Genomic DNA, 15,347 nt, shown 5'->3' with positions numbered 1-15,347 from the left:
ACAGTTCAGGCTGATTTACTCTGAAGTGAGACGTCTGTCCCAACGTCACACTGAGACTCGCTGTTTTTTACTGTAATAAAACTCTGTTACTGTTTATTCTGGGTTTATTTCTCCTGTGAAGAAGAGCCTGAGGTGGAAACACTGACGTTCTTCCTTTAGTTCTTCTTCCTGGGGCGACAGTGGCACAGATGGTAGAGCGGGTCGTCTCATGATCGGAAGGGGTTCGAATCCCACCTCCTGAAAGTGCACATTGTCGTTGTGTCCTTGGGCAAGACACTTCACCCACATTGCCCCCAGTGTCTGCGTACACTGGTGTATGAATGAGAGCATGAATGGGTGAGTGGATCCTGGCTGTAAAGCGCTTTGAGTGCCTAATGTAGGTGGAAAAGCGCTTTATAAGTTGAGACCATTTACCATTACCATTCCTGTTGGAATGATCACTGATCCTTTGGATCAGTGATCATTACCATTCCTGTTGGAATGATCACTGATCCTTTGGATCAGTGATCATTACCATTCCTGTTGGAATGATCACTGATCCTTTGGAAAAGAAACCAGGACTTTCCTGGTTAAAAAATGTTAAATAAATAAATATAAATGCATCTCCTGGTTTTAGAAGGAGCTCAGACCTCGTGGTAACTCCTTCTGTTTGTTCTGCAGCTGCATCTCCAGCCGTCGCAGAGTTTCTACAAACAGAGCTTGAGGAATATTATCATCTCCAAATGGCTTATTTTATTGCCACCATTTTTGGGACCATGATCCTCTTCAGTGTCCTCCTCTTCATCCACGTCCTCGTGCTGGGTCAGCCTTCACTCAACTCTTACTTTTCTCTGCAGCTCTGATGCTCCTCAGGACACAGAGCAGGAGCTTTCATTTGTTTCATTTTTATTTGAGCAAATGCTAAACTTTACAGATAAGTCACAAAGACACTTTTCTCACTTCTTCAAACAAACCTTTGCAGATTGTTAAAGGTTTAGAATCAGCCTTTCTTACTTCAGAAAACTTCATATAACGATCATCAGATTAAAGACGGAGCAGAAACATTTGAATCATCTCTGTTTGTTCCTCCAGTTCCTCTGTTCTGTGTGATGAAGAGGAGCAGCTCAGATCCTCAGTGTGGGACCACAGTCCAGGTGAGAGGAAGGGCATCTGAGTGAAGTCCTCATGAACAGCTCCCTGACGTCTGTTTGATCTCTCAGTTCCAGAACATCCAGGAGGAAAACGAGCAGGAGGAAAACGAGCAGGAGGAAAACGAGCAGGACTATGAAAACTAAGCCCGTCCTGCATCGCTTTAGATTCAATAAAAGTGAAGAGTCAGACCCAGAGTTTGTGTTTGAGCAGAAGGTTTGGAGCTGAGCTGAGCTCCGTTAAATTACTTTGTTTCAGCTCAAATAAATGATTTTTCCCTCCATTTTTGCCCAATTTATTTATTTATACTGTTTTTTGCACAAATATTTTCTGGTTTTCCCCGAATTTCATTTAAATAAATGTAATGATTTCCTTGACACTGGAGATGAACCTGACACTGTTTATTTATCTTTTCATCTTGGTTTGAAACTATTTCCCGGATGTTTTGTGCATTTCAGTTTCTGCAGCTCTTTGTTGGTTTCTTGATTAACTCATTCACTTGAGGAGCAGGAGGTTTGAGGAGGTTTGACACAGAGTGTTTGTGAAGAACAGGAACTGAACTTTTCTCTAATGACACAAACTGATCTGAGTTTCCTGTCTCTGCTCAGCTCAGCTTCCTTTAGTGACACTGACAGAGCTTTAGTGTCATCAGTTCAAACATGTCTGAGCCGAAGACTCTGCTCCTGGTCCAGGTCCTGGTCCTGGTCCAGGCTCAGACACAGGTCCCGGTCCGGTTGGGTCAGACTGTGCTCCTCAACTGTTCTTTTGCAGCTGAGACCTACTGGTTCATGGAGATTCACGGTGGACTCCAGGCTGGAATCAGCAGGGGTTTGGCTAATAATGACTCGAAAGAATTCTACATTTGGGGAAAATCTGAGAAGTTTTCAGGCGAAGGAAGTGATTTAAGAATCCACAACATCAGTGAAGTCGACCTGAGGATCTTCAGCTGCGCCAGGAGGAGGAAGAGCCCAGAGGAGCGTGGATTTGCAGATGTTTTTGAAGTGGCAGAAAGCTTCAGACTGACCTCAGGTGAGCTGCTGCAGGACCTTCTCATGTGTCTGTGTGATGTGATGAAGTGAGATGTTGTTGAGACTCGCTCTGTTTCAGCTGTTTGTTTTGGGGGTTTCCACTCCCTGTGCTTCATGTGCTGAAGCCTCAGACACTCGGGCCGTCAAGGGCTGGAAGGTTCAGACGATTCTAAAGGCTCATGAAGATCAGCAGATACTGTAGACCAATAAAAAGCTGATGTGCCGTCAGACTGTGAGCCCTAAATAGCCAATTCTACTGTAATATTCTGTTTTTTATTATTTATCGCTCCTCCGTTCTGCTGCCGCCGACTGGCAGCGTGTGGAACTGCAGCTCCTCAGAAGGTCTCGGCCTCTGTCACTGCTCCTTCACAGCCACATCACCTCAGAACTGCAGTTTACAGCAGGGGCGGCGCACGGGCAGCAAAGGCCTGGGGTCTGGGCCCCCCTCACTTTGGTTAAGCAGCAGAGCTTTGTTCAAATATAAATACATTTAGATCAGTTGATTGTAATGTTCATGTTTATGTGTGTTTATGTTTTTCCACCTGGTGCTGAAATATGTTACTTTAGGCCTTTATTGCGATAATCAAATATATCCATACAGCCTTTTATGAAATTAAAATACACAACATGAACTGTACCTGCTGGGGCAGCTCTAAAAGACACTTCAAATCATAACAACGCCGCCTAATAAGTGACTTCCTGTTTCCACCCAGCACGCCAAAATAAAAGCACCGTCTTATTCATCAGTTCAACTACTTACAGACGAAACACTTAAAATGTGTGTTTTTAGTTATGTTCTTGTAATGTTGTGAGGACCTGCTGAATCAATGAGACGAGCTGTGCTTTTATTTTGGCGTTCTGGATTGAAACAGGAAGTCACTTCTTGGGTGGCGTTGTCATGATTTGAAAGTGTCTCCTGGTTTTAGAAGGAGCTCAGACCTCGTGGTAACTCCTTCTGTTTGTTCTGCAGCTGCACCTCCAGCCGTCGCAGAGTTTCTACAAACTGAGCCTGAGGAATCTGACGATCTCCGATGGGAAGGTCATCGTGAAGTCTTGGCCGTGGAGATGGTTTTGATCTTGCTCCTCTTCAGTTTCTTCCTCTTCATCCACGTCCTCGTGCTGGGTCAGCCTTCACTAAACTCTTACAGACCTTTTGTCTGCAGCTCTGATGCTCCTCAGGACACAGAGCAGGAGCTTTCATTTGTTTCATTTTATTTGAGCAAATGCTAAACGTTTCTCACTTCTTCAAACAAACCTTTGCAGATTGTTAAAGGTTTAGAATCAGCCTTTCTTACTTCAGAAAACTTCATATAACGATCATCAGATTAAAGATGGAGCATTTGAATCATCTCTGTTTGTTCCTCCAGTTCCTCTGTTCTGTTTGATGAAGAGGAGCAGCTCAGATCCTCAGTGTGAGACCACAGTCCAGGTGAGAGGAAGGGCATCTGAGTGAAGTCCTCATGAACAGCTCCCTGACGTCTGGTTTGATCTCTCAGTTCCAGAACATCCAGGAGGAAAACGAGCAGGAGGAAAACGAGCAGGAGGAAAACGAGCAGGACTATGAAAACTAAGGCCGTCCTGCGTCGCTTTAGATTCAATAAAAGTGAAGAGTCAGACCCAGAGTTTGTGTTTGAGCAGAAGGTTTGGAGCTGCAGAAGCTGAGCCTGAGCCTGAGCTCCGTTAACCATCTCAGTCTGTGACAAGAAATTACTTTGTTTCAGCTCAAATAAAGGATTTTTCCCTCCGTTTTTGCCCAATATATATATTTATACTATTTTTTGCACAAATATTATCTCGTTTTTCCCTAAATTTCATAATTAACGATTTTTTCCCCCTGGTTTCTTGACACTGGAGATGAACCTGACACTGTTTATTTATCTTTTCATCTTGGTTTGAAACTGTTTCCCGGATGTTTTGTACATTTCAGTTTCTGCAGCTCTTTGTTGGTTTCTTGACTTTGCAGATGAGAAATCAGGTTCTGACCAAGTCAAACCTTTGAACCAAAATGACACTTTAACCTCTTAACTCCCGCCTGAACCGAGAGCATTTTCTCCAGTTCAGCTTTACCCAAATCCTGTAGGCCAGAGTAACGCCTCATTTGAAAGACCTACAAAACTCATCTAAATGGATCTTTTTCCTCACATCATCAGATATTTTTCCCATCTTTTTTTGGGGGGGTTTCAACTCTTTTTTCGTAATTTTTTTGTCATTTTTTGCCCAAGTTTTGTCAATTTTTTGTCAAATTTTTGTCACATTTTCGACACATTTTTCTCATTTTTGTGTCATTTTTTGCCCAAGTTTTGTCAATTTCTTGTTAATTTTTTTGTCACATTTTTGTCACGTTTTCGTCATTTTTTTCGTCATTTTTTGGTTCATTTTTTGGTTCATTTTTTGCCCAATTTCTTGGAGTTAAGGGGTTAAATAAACTTCTAAGTAGAAACTGTTGCGTTTGACCCTGAGCCTCTGCGATGTTTCTCTTCTCACCGGTTGAGGAAGAGCATTTGTGCCTCTGAACATGAAGCTCTTCCTGTGTGAAGTTAAAGCTCAGACGAGGAAGTAACGTCATGCGGTGGAGGAGACTCAGTCATGTCTGCGCTGGCGGCTCTGATGCTCCTGGTCCCGGGTTTAGTCCAGGCTCAGGTTAAAGTCCAGGTCCAGCTGAATCAGACTGAGCTCCTGAACTGCTCTGTGAACCCAATCAGGACCTTCTGGTTTATGGAGGTTCACGGGGGACTCCAGGTCTCCATCGCTCGGACTCAGGATAACGATGAAACAGAAACGTATTTTACTTCTGAATCTGAAAAGTTTTCTTTGGTCGGGAACAGTCTGAAGATCCACCAGATCCGTGAGCAGGACCTGAGGATCTACAGCTGTGGCCTGAGGAACAGAGGACGACGAGAGGAGTTTGAGTTTAAAGAGAGATATGAGCTGAGAACAGGTGAGTCTGGGGTTTACACTTTAAATCATCTCTGAGGATTTAGTTCAACGGGAACAAACTGCGGCACCGTTAAACCCCATCAGTCTGATCTGAGGGAGAGTTTTATTAACTCTCTCTGTAGATCCAGGTTCTGATGCTGCTGGACCAGAACACGATTCAGGGAAGTGACTCAAACAAAGGATCTGTCTGTATAAGTTGAGACTATTCACCTTTTTTTTTCCCCATTCCCAATTTTTTTCCATTTTTTTGTCCAATTTCCTTTTTGTTTCTTATTGTTTTTGCACACATTTTTTATTACTAATATTTTCTGTATTTCTCCCAATTTTTTGCCACGATTTCCCCAAATTATTCCCCATGTTTCCCACATTTCTTGACATTTGAGATGAACCTGAATGTGCAGATTTTCCACATGTTGTTCTGTTTTCTGGTTCTAGACAAATATTCTAGTATCAGTTAGGGAAACAGCATCGTTAAAGTCCCAGCTGTAGACTTACTGTAAACCCAGTGCCCGCTCTGTACCCGCTCCTGCTCTGTTCCTGCGGATGTGGTTCTTTCAGTCGTTTCCTGTTGAAAAGCTCCGCTCTTTGATTCTCTTGATCCGCTGTTTCTCGTGACGACGTCAGGTGTAAATCTCGCTCCTAAAATGCGATTTCTGCTGGAGTTGGTCCCAGTCCTGGTCCTGGTCCTGGTCCAGGCTCAGACTCAGGCTCAGGTCTCCTCTCGTCAGGTCCAGCTGGGTCAGACTGTGACTCTGAGCTGCTCTTTAAAGCCTGATAAGGCTTTCTGGTTCATGAAGATTCACGCTGGATTTCAGACCTGCATCCTGAGGAACGTTGGTAACTTTTCATATTTCTACACTGTGTCCAGATCTGAGAAGTTTTTAGTTTCTGGGAGCGACTTAACGATCCAGAACATCAGTAAGACGGACCTGAGGATCTACAGCTGCGCCAGGTTAAAGACCTTTAGCAAAGGATTTGGATTCAGCCAGATGTTCGATGTTCAGGAGACCTACAGCCTGACCTCAGGTGAGCCACGTGTCCAGCTCTTCCTCTCACAGTGATGATGTTCCTCTGATGTTCCTCTGAGGACGACAGAGCTTAACAAAAACCTCCTCATGAGACTCATTTCAAAGCTAAAATCTGCATCTCTGAGCTTCTTCTTTGTTTTGTTTTCATGGATTTTGTTGTGTTTTTGTCGTGTTTTTTGAGGCGATTCACGGGCCTGTAAACTCTCAGGTCAAGAAGCTTTTAGATCTGATCCTGGTCCTGCTCTGCTTCATCCAGGGCTGCGATGACGACTTTCTGGACTTAAATGTGACAAAAACTATGAGCTTGTTGTTGACTTTAGGAGGAATCCAGAGAAACCGAGCTTTATCCAGGGGGAGGAGGTGGAAAAGGTTGACTCTTTTAAGCACCTGGACTGGTTTTGATTCCTCTACGATCTGATAAAAACACAGAGCAAAGTGTCAGCAGCGAGTTCACCTGACGAGGAAACTCAACTCTTTTATTATATCAGCAAATATTTCACTTTTATCATTCTTTTATTGAAAGTGTCTTAACCTTTTCTTTTATTTGCTGGTTTGGTTTTGCACACATTTTTTTATTACTAATATTTTCTGTATTTCTCCCAATTTTTTGCCACGATTTCCCCAAATTATTCCCCATGTTTCCCACATTTCTTGACATTTGAGATGAACCTGATGTTGTAAATGTGCAGATTTTCCACATGTTATTGTTCTGTTTTCTGGTTCTTGACAAATATTCTAGTATCGGAAACAGCATCGTTAAAGTCCCAGCTGTAGACTTACTGTAAACCCTGTGTCCGCTCTGTACCCGCTCTGTACCCGCTCCTGCTCTGTTCCTGCGGATGTGGTTCTTTCAGTCGTTTCCTGTTGAAAAGCTCCGCTCTTTGATTCTCTTGATCCGCTGTTTCTAGTGACGACGTCAGGTGTAAATCTTGCTCCTAAAATGCGATTTCTGCTGGAGTCAGTCCCAGTCCTGGTCCTGGTCCTGGTCCAGACTCAGGCTCAGGCCCTGGTCTCCACTCGTCAGGTCCAGCTGGGTCAGACTGTGACTCTGAGCTGCTCTGTAAAGCCTGATGAGACTTTCTGGTTCATGAAGATTCACGCTGGATTTCAGACCTGCATCATGAGGAACGTTGGTAGCTTTTCTTTTTTCTACACTGTGTCCAGATCTGAGAAGTTTTTAGTTTCTGGGAGCGACTTAACGATCCAGAACCTCAGTGAGACGGACCTGAGGATCTACAGCTGCGCCAGCTTAAAGACCTTTAGCAAAGGATTTGGATTCAGCCAGATGTTCGATGTTCAGGAGATCTACAACCTGACCTCAGGTGAGCCACGTGTCCAGATCTTCCTCTCACAGTGATGATGTTCCTCTGATGTTCCTCTGATGTTCCTCTGAGGACCACAGAGCTTAACAAAAAGCTCCTCATGAGACTCATTTCAAAGCTAAAATCTGCATCTCTGAGCTTCTTCTTTGTTTTGTTTTCATGGATTTTGTTGCGTTTTTGCCGTGTTTTTTGAGGCGACACACGAGCCTGTAAACTCTCAGGTCAAGAAGCTTTTAGATCTGATCCTGGTCCTGCTCTGCTTCATCCAGGGCTGCGATGACGACTTTCTGGACTTAAATGTGACAAAAACTAAAGAGCTCGTTGTTGAATTCAGGAGGAATCCAGAGAAACCGAGCTTTATCCAGGGGGAGGAGGTGGAAAAGGTCGACTCTTTTAAGCACTGGGACTGGTTTTGATTCCTCTCTATGATTTGATAAAAACACAGAGCAAAGTGTGAAACGTGGACATCAGCGAGTTCACCTGATGAGGAAACTCAACTCTTTTAATGTATCAGCAGATATTTCACTTTTATCCTTCTTTTATTGAAAGTGTCTTAACCTTTTCACAGTCTGAACCACATGGTCAAAGTGTGTGGTCAGATTCCTGGTGTGTGTTTTGAAGACCTCGTCTCACTCTGGAAGGAAAGAGTCGTCCAAAAGACTCGATTTTGGGTCAACAAAACCATGTCTTGCGGTCGCACTTTGCTCTGATGCCTCCGGGGGGCGATATGTCGTCCCCCAAACAGAAAAGAAACCGCTGTTCAAAGTCCTTCATTCCGACTGCTGTCAGAAACTTAAATGACAACATCAGGAAGGCGGAGTTTATCTTGTTCTCTTGTGTCCTGATGCTCTCACAGTTCAGGACGTCTTTCAGAGAGTTTATTTATCTCTTCAGCTTTTTTCTTGGACTGTTTCCTGGATGTCTTTGTGTTGGTTTCTTGACTTTGCAGATGAGCTCTTTGAGGCGTGAAGAACAGATATGACCTCAGGCTGCAGGAGCTGAGCTTATCTCTGATCACGCCTTCTGATCTCAGTTTCCTGTCAGAACTTCCTCTAATGACACAGACAGAGCTTTAGCCTCATACGTTCAAACATGTCTGAGCTGAAGACTCTGCTCCTGTTGCTCCAGGTCCTGGTCCAGGCTCAGACTCAGGTCCAGGTCCAGTTGGGTCAGACTGTGACTCTGAGCTGCTCTTTAAAGCCTGTTGAGACTTTCTGGTTCATGAAGATTCACGCTGGATTTCAGACCTGCATCCTGAGGAACGTTGGTAACTTTTCTTTTTTCTACACTGTGTCCAGTTCTGAGAAGTTTTTAGTTTCTGGGAGCGACTTAACGATCCAGAACATCAGTCAGACGGACCTGAGGAGCTACAGCTGCGCCAGGTTAAAGAACTTTGACAAAGGATTTGGATTCAGCCAGATGTTCCATGTTCAGGAGATCTACAACCTGACCTCAGGTGAGCCACGTGTCCAGCTCTTCCTCTCACAGTGATGATGTTCCTCTGATGTTCCTCTGAGGACCACAGAGTTTAACAAAAAGCTCCTCATGAGACTCATTTCAAAGCTAAAATCTGCAAAACTCGTCTTTGTTTTGTTTTCATCGATTTTGTTGTGTTTTTGGCGTGTTTTTTCCACTTTCAAATGAGGCGATACCCGGGCCTTTAAACTCTCAGGTCAAGAAGCTGTTAGATTTGGGTAAAGCTGGAGAAGATGTGCCTGTAGTTCGGTGAAGGTGACCCTCAGGCCTCCTGGTTTCCTGGGAGAATGTGTGCGTGATAGACCATGGTGCAGATCAGTTATTAAACATCAGAAAACCTGCAGCCGTGGCTCAGGAGAGAACCCTCAGAAATGACCAACAATGTGCTGGAATAAACCACGGAAGTGTAGAAAAAGTGGTTGGTTTCTTGACTTTGCAGATGAGCTCTTTGAGGCGTGAAGAACAGATATGACCTCAGGCTGCAGGAGCTGAGCTTATCTCTGATCACGCCTTCTGATCTCAGTTTCCTGTCAGAACTTCCTCTAATGACACAGACAGAGCTTTAGCCTCATACGTTCAAACATGTCTGAGCTGAAGACTCTGCTCCTGTTGCTCCTGTTGCTCCAGGTCCTGGTCCAAGTCCAGGTCCAGGCTCAGACCCAGGTCCAGGTCCAGTTGGGTCAGACTGTGCTCCTCAGCTGTTCTGTAGAAGCTGAAAGAACCTTCTGGTTTATGGAGGTTCATGGTGGATTTCAGGCTGCAATCCTCAGGACCAGATCAGATGGAATAGAAGACGTCTTTATTTCTAATTCAAGTGGACAAAGTGTATCTTTGAAGTTTTCAGTGGAAGGAAAACATTTAAGGATCCACAACATCAGCGAGCAGGACGTGAGGAGCTACAGCTGCGCGATGAGGGACAGATCAAGACCAGAAGACCTTTATGTTTTTAAAGAGAGATACAGACTGGAGCTGGTCACAGGTGAGTCTTTATCCGACGCCCTGTACCCGCCCTGTACCCGCTCTGTACCCGCTCTGTACCCGCTCTGTACCCGCTCGGTGTCCTCTCTGTACTGGCCCTGTACTGCTCTCTGGGCCCGCTCCTGCTCTGTTCCTCTTCACTCCGGCTCTGTTCCTGCGGATGTGGTTCTTTCAGTCGTTTCCTGTTGAAAAGCTCCGCTCTTTGATTCTCTCGATCTGCTGTTTCTCGTGACGACGTCAGGTCTAAATCTCGCTCCGAGGTGTGAGCGACACTCGGGTGGATCATCATCATCATAATTATATTAATAATAATAATAATAATAAATAATAATATTAACAGACGCCAGTAAAGGATGAAGCTAAACCTGACACTGGAAACAGAAACGATACAGAAAACTGAACATCTGCACGAGGACTGACCCTGGATCTATTTGTGTGTTTGTTTGTTTGTTTGTTTGTTTGTGTGTTTGTTTGTGTGTTTGTCTGTCTGTTTGTTTGTGTGTTTGTTTGTTTGTTTGTTTGTTTGTTTGTTTGTTTGTTTGTTTGTTTGTTTGTTTGTTTGTTTGTCTGTTTGCAGCTGTGACGACTCCAGCTCCAGACGTCTCCGAGTCTCCAGAACCAGGATCAGACCCAGCTCCAGAAGCATCTCCTCTGTGCTCCTCCATCCTCCTCGTCCTCCTCCTCCTCCTGGGTCTACACGGCGCTGGGCTCGGTCAGGACTCTCTCTCACACTTTCATCACGTTTCTCTTATTCTCAGTTTGACAAAGCAAACGATGACCTGGATCCAAGACCAGATCCACCTCCTAAACAATCTTTGGACTTTTATTATGTAGAACTTCAGGTTCTTTGATTGAAGAAACTGTGAGTGTGGATTGACTTCATGACGCTCTTCCTCTCCTCCAGTTCCTCTGCTCTGTTTGATGAAGAGGAGCAGCTGCTGCAGCTCTGAAGATCCTCAGTGTGAGACCACAGTCCAGGTGAGAGGAAGGGCATCTGAGTGAAGTCCTCATGAACAGCTCACTGACGTCTGGTTTGATCTCTCAGTTCCAGAACATCCAGGAGGAAAACGAGCAGGACTATGAAAACTAAGGCCGTCCTGCGTCGCTTTAGATTCAATAAAAGTGAAGAGTCAGACAGAGTTTCCTCCATAACCAAGATGTTTTTAAACCTACAGAAATGAACCGTAGCTAAACTGGATTCAGTCACTGCCTTGTTTTCTAAATAAAGTCATTATTATTGACATTGAAGTTTTGTTTGTGCTCGAGCAGGCTTCATGTTTGTGTTGGTGACCTCAGTTTCCTTCAGAACTTCTTCTAGTGACACTGACAGAGCTTCAGTTAGAGATGAACCTGGACCTGGACCTGGACCTGGACCCGGACCCGGACCTGGACCAGGACCTGGACCTGGACCTGGACCTGGACCTGGACCTGGACCTGGACCTGGACCTGGACCTGGACCTGGACCTGGACTGGAGCTGGATTCAGTTACTGCATTATTATCAAAGTAAAGTCATTATTATGTTTGTGTTGGTGACCTCAGTTTCCTTCAGAACTTCCTCTAATGCAGGGGTTCTCAACCTGTTAGAGCCGCGACCCCATTATTACGATGGGGCGACAGTGGCGCAGATGGTAGAGCGGGTCGTCTCGTGATCGGAAGGTCGGGGGTTCGAATCCCACCTCCTGGAAGTGTACACTGCCGTTGTGTCCTTGGGCAAGACACTTCACCCACATTGCCCCCAGTGTCTGCGTGCATTGGTGTATGAATGGGTGAGTGGATCCTTGCTGTAAAGTGCTTTGAGTGCCTAATGTAGGTGGAAAAGCGCTATATAAGTTGAGACCATTTACCATTTACCATTACAGTTCATTAGGGTCGTGACCCCCGCCCGGGTCAGACCATGGGAAAAACAGGGACGCCTGAACCCAGCACATTTTCTCCAGTTTGGCTTACCCCAATCCAAAAGCTTCGGGGAAAAAGGCGTGAAAATAGCGACAAAACTGAGACGAAAACATTGATGGAAATGTGACAAAAATTTGATAAAAAATTGACGAAAAAATGACAAAAACTTCAATGAAAAAATGACAAAAATGTAACACAAAAATTACAAAAAATGTGACAAAAAAATGACCAAAAAAATGATGAAAAAGTTACAAAAATGAGTGAATACCCAACCAAGAAATTTGATGACGTGAGGACAAAGTTCAGGCGGGAGTTAAGAGGTTAAACCTTTATAACTCTTAAAAAACAAAGAAAAAACAAAAATGAATTAAATTTAGAACAAATAATGACCTGGACCTGGACCTGGGCCTGGGCCTGGGCCTGGACCTGGACTGGACCTGGGCCTGGGCCTGGGCCTGGGCCTGGGCCTGGACCTGGACCTGGACCTGGGCCTGGGCCTGGGCCTGGACCTGGACCTGGACCTGGGCCTGGGCCTGGGCCTGGGCCTGGGCCTGGGCCTGGGCCTGGACCTGGGCCTGGGCCTGGGCCTGGACCTGGACCTGGACCTGGGCCTGGGCCTGGGCCTGGACCTGGGCCTGGACCTGGACCTGGACCTGGGCCTGGACCTGGACCTTCAGTCACTGCAGTATTCTCAAAGTAAAGTCATCATGATGTTCGTGTTCTCCTCACAGAGCCGTGACTGCCCTGTAAGCCCGAGTCCCTCAGGGGTGAGTCCTGCCCCCCCTGCTGTTCTGCTGGTCCAGGCCCTGGAGGCAGGTTCCTCTGTTCCTCTGTGCAGGCTCTGAATGTGCCATAATTAAAGTGCAGGAGAAGAAAAGCAGATGTTTGAAGATGAAAGTGTAAAGTGAGCCTCTTGTGAGACGTTCTGCAGATCCTCGTGACGTCTCACTCGTGTTGTTTCACTCGTGTTGTTTCACTCGTGTTGTCTCACCGCGGTCACGTGTCAGGTCTTTCCCAGATGTTCCTCATGTTTGTGAATGTTTTGACAGATGTTTCGGAGTCTCTCTCTCGTCACAAACGGCTCCGGTTTCATTTTAAACACGTCCTGACTCACCGATGTGCACAGGTTTAAGAGAGAGGAGGAGAGGGAGGGAGAGGAGAGAGGAGGGGGAGAGGAGGGAGAGAGGAGGGGGAGAGGAGGGAGAGGGAGGAGGGGAGAGAGGAGGGAGAGAGGAGGGGGAGAGGAGGGAGAGGAGAGAGGAGGGGTGAGAGGAGGGAGAGAGGAGGGGGAGAGGAGGGAGAGAGGAGGGGAGAGGAGGGAGAGAGGAGGGAGAGAGGAGGGAGAGAGGAGGGAGAGAGGAGGGAGAGAGGAGGGAGAGGGAGGGAGAGGAGAGAGGAGGGGGAGAGGAGGGAGAGAGGAGGGGGAGAGGAGGGAGAGAGGAGGGGGAGAGGAGGGAGAGAGGAGGGAGAGAGGAGGGAGAGAGGAGGGAGAGAGGAGGGAGAGGGAGGAGGGGAGAGAGGAGGGAGAGAGGAGGGGGAGAGGAGGGAGAGAGGAGGGGGAGAGGAGGGAGAGAGGAGGGGGAGAGGAGGGAGAGAGGAGGGAGAGAGGAGGGAGAGAGGAGGGAGAGAGGAGGGAGAGAGGAGGGAGAGGGAGGAGGGGAGAGAGGAGGGAGAGAGGAGGGGGAGAGGAGGGAGAGAGGAGGGAGAGAGGAGGGGGAGAGGAGGGGGAGAGGAGGGGGAGAGGAGGGAGAGAGGAGGGAGAGAGGAGGGAGAGAGGAGGGAGAGGGAGGAGGAGAGAGGAGGGGAGAGGAGGGAGAGAGGAGGGGGAGAGGAGGGAGAGAGGAGGGGGAGAGGAGGGAGAGAGGAGGGGGAGAGGAGGGAGAGAGGAGGGGAGAGGAGGGGGAGAGGAGGGGGAGAGGAGGGAGAGAGGAGGGAGAGAGGAGGGAGAGAGGAGGGGGAGAGGAGGGAGAGAGGAGGGGGAGAGGAGGGAGAGAGGAGGGGGAGAGGAGGGAGAGAGGAGGGGAGAGGAGGGAGAGAGGAGGGGGAGAGGAGGGAGAGAGGAGGGGGAGAGGAGGGAGAGAGGAGGGAGAGAGGAGGGAGAGAGGAGGAGGAGGGGGAGAGAGGAGGGAGAGGGAGGAGGGGAGAGGAGGAGAGAGGAGGGAGAGAGGAGGGAGAGAGGAGGAGAGGAGGGAGAGAGGAGGGGAGAGAGGAGGGAGAGAGGAGGGAGAGAGGAGGGAGAGAGGAGGGAGAGAGGAGGAGAGAGGAGGAGAGGGAGGAGGGAGAGAGGAGGGGGAGAGGAGGGAGAGGAGGGAGAGAGGAGGGGGAGAGGAGGGAGAGAGGAGGGGGAGAGGAGGGAGAGAGGAGGAGAGAGGAGGGAGAGAGGAGGGAGAGAGGAGGGAGAGGAGGGAGAGGGAGGGAGAGGAGAGAGGAGGGGGAGAGGGAGAGAGGAGGGGGAGAGGAGGGAGAGAGGAGGGGGAGAGGAGGGAGAGAGGAGGGAGAGAGGAGGAGAGAGGAGGGAGAGAGGAGGAGAGAGGAGGGGAGAGGGAGGGAGAGAGGAGGGGGAGAGGAGGGGGAGAGGAGGGAGAGAGGAGGGAGAGAGGAGGGGGAGAGGAGGGAGAGTGGAGGGGGAGTGGTGGAGAGAGGAGGGGGAGAGGAGGGAGAGAGGAGGGAGAGAGGAGGTGAGAGGGAGGAGGGGGAGAGGAGGGAGAGAGGAGGGGGAGAGAGGGAGAGAGGAGGGAGAGAGGAGGGGAGAGGAGGGGAGAGGAGGGGAGAGGAGGGAGAGAGGAGGGAGAGTGGAGGGAGAGAGGAGGGAGAGGGAGGAGGGAGAGAGGAGGGGGAGAGGAGGTGAGAGAGGAGGGGGAGTGGTGGGAGAGAGGAGGGGGAGGAGGGAGAGAGGAGGGGGAGAGGAGGGAGAGAGGAGGGGGAGAGGAGGGAGAGAGGAGGGAGAGAGGAGGGAGAGGGAGGAGGGGAGAGAGGAGGGAGAGAGGAGGGGGAGAGGTGGGAGAGGAGAGGAGGGGGAGAGGAGGGAGAGAGGAGGGGAGAGGAGGGAGAGAGGAGGGGGAGAGGAGGGAGAGAGGAGGGAGAGAGGAGGGAGAGAGGAGGGAGAGAGGAGGGAGAGAGGAGGGGGAGGGAGGGAGAGGAGAGAGGAGGGGGAGAGGAGGGAGAGAGGAGGGGGAGAGGAGGGAGAGTGGAGGGGGTGAGGAGGTGAGAGAGGAGGGAGGAGGAGGGAGAGAGGAGGGAGAGAGGAGGGAGAGAGGAGGGAGAGGGAGGAGGGGAGAGAGGAGGGAGAGAGGAGGGGGAGAGGAGGGAGAGAGTAGGGGGAGAGGAGGGAGAGAGGAGGGGGAGAGGAGGGAGAGAGGAGGGGGAGAGGAGGGAGAGAGGAGGGAGAGAGGAGGGAGAGAGGAGGGAGAGAGGAGGGAGAGAGGAGGGAGAGGGAGGAGGGAGAGAGGAGGGAGAGAGGAGGGGGAGAGGAGGGAGAGAGGAGGGAGAGAGGAGGGGGAGAGGAGGGAGAGAGGAGGGAGAGAGGAGGGAGAGAGGAGGGAGAGAGGGGAGA

General features: G+C 48.6%; 1 protein-coding gene and 1 long non-coding RNA gene across 2 annotated transcripts in view; both read left to right on the top strand.

Annotated features, from left to right (window-relative positions):
- The first annotated feature begins 754 nt into the window (after positions 1 to 754).
- On the top strand, positions 755 to 11,005 carry LOC306982034. Its single transcript, XR_013794159.1, has 3 exons — positions 755 to 801; positions 3,524 to 3,585; positions 10,943 to 11,005. It is a non-coding gene; the product is annotated as an uncharacterized lncRNA (long non-coding RNA).
- A 1,496-nt stretch (positions 11,006 to 12,501) lies between these two features.
- LOC306981934 (T-box transcription factor TBX19-like) overlaps positions 12,502 to 15,347 on the top strand; it is a gene marked incomplete at its 5' end in the record, with an annotated part of 15,157 nt that continues 12,311 nt past the window's right edge. The window contains one exon of the mRNA XM_079581673.1: positions 12,502 to 12,561. Coding sequence (XP_079437799.1) covers positions 12,502 to 12,561 — 60 coding nt within the window. The remainder of the gene's footprint in view (positions 12,562 to 15,347) is intronic.

Source organism: Gobius niger, assembly GCF_951799975.1.
Source record: "Gobius niger genome assembly, chromosome: 23".
Lineage (NCBI taxonomy): Eukaryota > Metazoa > Chordata > Actinopteri > Gobiiformes > Gobiidae > Gobius > Gobius niger.
This window is presented reverse-complemented; position numbering and strand designations above follow the sequence as displayed.